The sequence below is a fragment of the Ciconia boyciana genome, chromosome 2 (assembly GCF_034638445.1).
Source record: "Ciconia boyciana chromosome 2, ASM3463844v1, whole genome shotgun sequence".
In the NCBI taxonomy this organism is placed as follows: domain Eukaryota; kingdom Metazoa; phylum Chordata; class Aves; order Ciconiiformes; family Ciconiidae; genus Ciconia; species Ciconia boyciana.
In genome coordinates, this window is record NC_132935.1 from 54,439,167 (window position 1) to 54,445,166 (window position 6,000).

The 6,000-nt window shown below is 39.5% G+C and overlaps 1 protein-coding gene across 1 annotated transcript in view; it reads right to left on the reverse strand.

Annotated features, from left to right (window-relative positions):
• Positions 1-4,636, reverse strand: part of MYOM1 (myomesin 1) — a 73,586-nt gene extending 68,950 nt beyond the window's left edge. The window contains exon 1 of the mRNA XM_072851298.1: positions 4,185-4,636. Within this exon, the coding sequence (XP_072707399.1) occupies positions 4,185-4,636 (452 nt within the window). The remainder of the gene's footprint in view (positions 1-4,184) is intronic.
• Positions 4,637-6,000: the final 1,364 nt, after the last annotated feature.

Below are 6,000 nucleotides of genomic sequence, written 5' to 3' on the forward strand. Positions count from 1 at the left end.
CAGCTGTACCTGCCAGAGGAGCTCCATTAGCCAAGAGACATTTTCCAGGCTCTCTTTCTAGCAGCTGCTTCCTTCCTAACATGCAATGTTTGAATTTACTCACTGTAAAGAGGAGATAGTGGATTGACAAACCCAGTTACAGGAAAGAAAAAAAAAAAAGGATTTTCAGAAAAGAGCTCTTTAAAGCCAGTGTCTAAAGATGAGAGGCACTCTCCGGTGACTATATTCATTTTAAGTTGCTGACAGATTTGTCACAGGCCCAGGCCATATTGCTGGCAATAATCATGCTGTTCCCTAACACAGCTTCCACAACAAATTTTTTTAAAGGGGAATTGTTTCCACATAGCAGGTCTCATTAAAAAAATTTCCATGCTTGGCTATGACGTTTGGAAGCCACCTTCTTAACGCTCACCTATAATAAACCAAAGGATGAGCAGTGCCAGGATCATGGTCTTCTCATGTTTCTTAAAGTGTATTATTTACTCAGCCCTGTCCTGACCCTGGTTACAATATTGCTCAGAAGAGCATTCACTCTTACTGTCTGGCAGTCTAATGAACTGCAAGTTAGTAAGGCATCTCTTCTCGGTTTGCTTGGCTCACCTGAATTATGCCATGTCTTCTTTGCTATTTCGCTTGACCTGCAAAATATATGCAAATGCCTGAGCCACACCAATAACTTCTGTTTTCTCTCTAAGCAAGTCTCTGGCCCATTTGGTGGCAGATAACCTGTCTGTGACACAATGGGATTATCTGATGCTGCTGGCCAGGAAAATAACACATGGAAAAGGAGTGAAAGTTTGAACAAAGGCAAATGACTGAGCTTCCAAAAAAAAGAGGCAAATGTGGTTAACCCAGCAGTCCCATTTGACAGGCCTGTAGTGCTATAAGCAGCTTTGGCAGACCTGACTCAAAGCTTCTCAGAAGCACTCGGAGGATGGAGCGGTGCTGTGGGAAGAAGGTTGTCCTGCAGGAGCCAGCCTGCCCATGCTGGCAGCCCCTGAGGATGGGACAGGGAAGGGGATGGGTGGCCACAACGGCTTTTGGGAGAGAGCCGGCACCCCTCGCCTGTACAGACCCTGCCTGCTCCTTGGGGGAAGCAGCAGACCCCGCTCCTCCTGGCTCTGTGGAGGCCAAAGAAGCAGCGTATGGCTAGAGACAGCCCTGCAAGCTGGTAGGGAGGGCTAGGTGTGAAGGGGCAACCTTTACACGGTGAGACTCACTTTCTTTTAGGAGCCCAGGGTTTTGCAGCTTTGGCAAACTGTAACCAGCAAAGCTGCAAGCTTCTGTACTTGCTCTTGGTTTTGCCAGTTTTCATTTCTCTCCTTTTACTTCTTCTAGCTGTCATGGTGTGAAGAACACTTGAAATGTGGGGAAGGGACAGCCCACTTGCAAAGGGAGACTTTTTTGTCCTCATGAAAAAGCAAGCTGCAGCTCCTTCAAGCTGTCTATGTCCATGCTCTGGGCACGTTTTCCACTCAAGTGAGGCTTCAACACCAGAGAACTGGGTTCAGGTCAAGGTCTTGCAAGTTGCCTACTCCCTAGTCCTTCTCCACTGTTTTCCTGTGATAAATTCCTCACGTAGCACTAACTGCATGTCAACACTGTTGCTTTATGAACACTCTCTTCTGTACGGTGGCTACAGAAAAGGATGAGACTTAAATTTTGCAAGTATAGTAAAGTTTAGCAGAAGCTACGTTAGATAAAAATAAGATATGACCTGAATAAAAGCTTAATATTTGAACAGTATATTTTTCCTGTTGGGCTTAATGGGGTTTATCCACAAAACTATATCCATTATACATAAATGTATATTTGATGTTAAAATCCAATGATGTGCAATAATCAGTTGTTAGCCGAAGACTTTTATCTGGATTTGGATTTGTGTGTCCATTCAGGTTTCAAGCAACCACCACTGTTGTAGGTCATTTAGATACAGCATTTCAATTCAAGCCCCCTTCTACTTTTTGAAAATTGAAAGAGTTTGAAGACTCATTTTCTTTTTTTTTTTTTGCTACACCATTCCTTTCATACAGATGAAAACAGAAAGTCTTTGATTTGCCAAATTTATGTCAGTGACACTTTTTCTCTCCACATTATACCTTGAAGTGTTTTGGGCTATCTGGGGAAGACAGTACAAACTTGGAAAGAATTACTTCAAATTGGCACTACCTTTAACAATATAGTCACGTTATTTGTTCTACTTTATCTCTTGCAAATTGCAACAAAATGGGCTGCAAAAACCAAATAAATACCAACATAGAGGCCATATTAACCATAAAATTAGGTTAAATATTGAGATTGTCTTTCAGAACTGTATTCTCTCATGTATTCATTAAGTTTTGTGCAAGAGAGATTTAAATCATGGGGTCTGATCTCCTGAGTCCTAGTCTTACATAGCAGCACTGAGTTTCTCAAATCTCCAACACAAAGACAGGATCACAGAAAAAAAGAAGTTACAGCTGAGACATTCTTATCTCTGATTACCAGCATAGTCTATCAATCTGTTGGCAACTCTTGTACTACAGAGTAGCTTGGAAGTATCACCCAAAATACTATTTTAAAACAAAAGCTATTATGTCAAACAAAACCTCAGGAAACATGGAAATGTTTTAAGTTCTCTCCCAGTTAAGCAATTCAATTTCCTTTAATATTACCTTGCTAACTTTAGAGTTCTTCTTGGTGAGAATATACAGGTTTCAGAAGAAACTTGTCTGACAAACCGGAGTCACTGAAGTGTTTGTAACTGGGACTTGGAAACAGGTTTTTTTACAATCATTTTTTGCAACTTCAAGTAATGTTCCCATTGCTTAGGGGAACATTTTCGATAAGAAGAAGGAGGCTTTGGGTTAGGGTCAGCAACAGCGTGTAGGCAGAGCTGCATCACTGCAGAAATTTGGGTTATCTTCCCCTACCCAACTCTCTCTGGAAACATAACCCTCAGTCCCAGCATCTCCAGTTTGCTTCCCTTCATCAGCAGATTATAAATGAGCTTCTCACTGCTCCACTCAATGGTTAATTGTTTGCACGAGTGAAATTGTTTCACCAGCAAAGACTGGATATTACCCAGCCCAAGACAGTCAAGTAGTCAAGTCATTCATCAGGGCTCTAACAGCCTGAAGTTCAAATTCCTGAACAGACCCTGGCAAATAGAGACTTGACCCTGAACTTCCTGAAAGCCAAGTGAAGGCTGTAATCACAAGGTATTGTTTACTGCGGTACAGGTAGTGTTTCCCTCAGTGGTTTTGGCCAAAATTCCATCTTTAACCACATCTAATCCTGGGAGGATATTCAGTTTTCAAAATTTAAATTTTCTGATGGACAAGTCTTGATCAGTTCTGCTAATAATATTCTAAATTTTATATTAATATAACAGCAAGCAGATGTTTTGGGCTATAATTTGTTGATCATTTCCTCTATTGCTAACAGCTGCTCTAATCTTACTTTAATACTCCCCTAATTTCTGTAAATCTCTGAGATACATACAAATAATGTGAGGCTATGATATCTAAAATATTCTGCTAATGTAATTGCTTGAGCAATATTTGTTATCTTAATTAAACAAAAAACATGGCAGCTAAGCATAGCTGCTCTTCTAGTGCAAGATAAACACTTCAGGGTATTCCTGTTTTGGAAATAGTATGTCTCAACCAATATATAGTGTGAAATTTTCAGTTTCTTGAATGACTCATAAAAGTGAAACCATTAGGCCAAAGCAGAATTGTTTAATGATATATGGACATGCCAGCTCAAACTTGCATGAACAGACCTAAGTTCTTTTACTGCTCCAACCTGGCCAGATAAGAGCCAGCCTCAAACCAAAAGCCATCTCAACACTGCATATTAAATTCAGCTGTACTAATAGGGCTAAACAACTTGGAAGGAAAGTTGGCTCATGCCTAACCAGTTTGGAACGTGAATATGTCATCATTCAGCCACATCAGCATTGCCAGTGCTCTTCTTATGCCAATCCAACCATCACACATGAATTAGTCCAACAAACTAAGCTGACCACAGTCCTTCCCATTGCCAAAGCCAAAGGAAAACACCAAGCCTGGAAAATACACTCACACCAAGTTACAGAGACAATTTCTGTGGAAGAGGAGGAGAGTTTTGCCACTGATTTCAATGGGGGGTGGTTGGACATTTTTGTTTCAAAATATTGTTTCAAAGATGGATTTACTTACCCAAGACTGTAGGCTTCAGATCCCAGCCTGTAGGCTGCAGCCAGCTTGTTGATGGATTCAGATCCATGGCTGTAGGCAGCTGAGCTCTTGCTGAGGGATTCAGAGTCAAGACTGTAGGCAGCAGATCTTTTACTTTGTGCAGCAGAGTGATCATAGGCTGTAGAGCCATAGCTGTAGCCTGCTGAATCAAGGTCATAGGCTGAAGAGCCATGACTATATGCTGCTGAAGAGCTATGACTATATGCTGCTGAAGAGTCAAGGCTGAAGTCTGATGCAGATGCATGGCGATAGGCTGCAGAGCCCCTAGCGTAAGCTGTAGATCCTTGAGCATAGACAGCAGATTTACTCTTTGTTTCCTTTTGGTACTGGCTTACAGTGGACTGCAGTGCTTTATGGCGGTACGCACGGTCATAGTGCTCATGGTGTCTTTGGTAGAAAGGTAAAGACATCATGGGTGTCTTCTAATTTTGTTTTTTACTGCACGTTTCTGAATGTAAATAAACAGGAGAGTGTCTGAAAAAGAACAGATCAAACATAAAGACTATTGTCAAAGAAACTTCTGAGTTAGCATACAAATAATACACAACTTAATACAAACTAACACAGAACTTAAAACTTCAAAAATCAAATGAAATTAATTTAGGGTTATCTTTTTATGATGTGTTTTAGACTTTAAGATATGTTTGTATTTACATTTCAAGACACTCATATGTCATTCATCATGACCAGAAAACCTTCCACTATTGTGTCTGTTCATTTGTAGTTGGTCTCCCTGTTACTGCAAACTATTCAAGTTTTACTTGCTCAACTTCTCCAGTCATTACTGCGAACTAATGAAATTTTATGTGCTCAGCTTCTTCAGAGATAGTGTAAATATTTTTGTTGAATTACAAAAGAGAATAAAGTAATAAATTATTTAAGAAGGCATGAGCAATTATGACAAGCCTATATAAGCTGAAATAAAAATACATGAACATTTCATTCCTTTTTGTAATCCGATTTTCAGATTTAATGTAATATTCCATTTAATATTTTAACAGTGAATTAAAAACATTAAGATTGAGAAGGATGTCACTTTTTCTGTAAACATGCATTACATTGATTATTTTGTATGTGATACCAGAGATCCATTTTAAATGGCTTATCATACTTTTACAGTGTAATCAGGGATACGTCTGTATGCAATGAGTAAAATAGTATCATTCTCCTCAGTCCAAATGACCCTTTTTTTTTTAACCTAGAATGTCATGTTCAAGATCGTCAAGAAACTTCCTCCAGATGATAGCCCCATCTAAGTTTTACTTTGCACAGTCATCAGTAGATTGTCTTGCAGTCGCTCGTAGTAGGAAATTTGATCAGGTGAGAGGTAATTCCCCTCTCAAAATGGGATGAGGGTTGAGTGCAGAAAGGATTTCCCTTGGGTTTTTTTAAGCTGGCAATTCAGTCCTTATTTTGTTATTGTTTTATTTTGCTCTTGTTAAAACTGACTTTTTCTTCCTTGACATGCAAGCTTGCCTCTACTAATCCCTATGATAACCTTTCTTTCTCTTATCACTGGTGATAGGCTTACAACATGGCTAGGATTGTCCCTGAAAAGGTACATGATTATGAATAGAAATGAGCTACAGTGGGGAAATGTTTAGAAGAATTTAAAGAAGATCCAAAAACAATGGTGAGAGGTGTTTGTTATTCGTTTTTTTTTAATATCAATCACAGCAATAAGAGACTTGTTCTGCTTCTGGTTTTGTTCATGCTAATGAACAATGATCTGATGTTTTGATGTTAAGTACACTTACACAGCTGGAGTGTAATCATG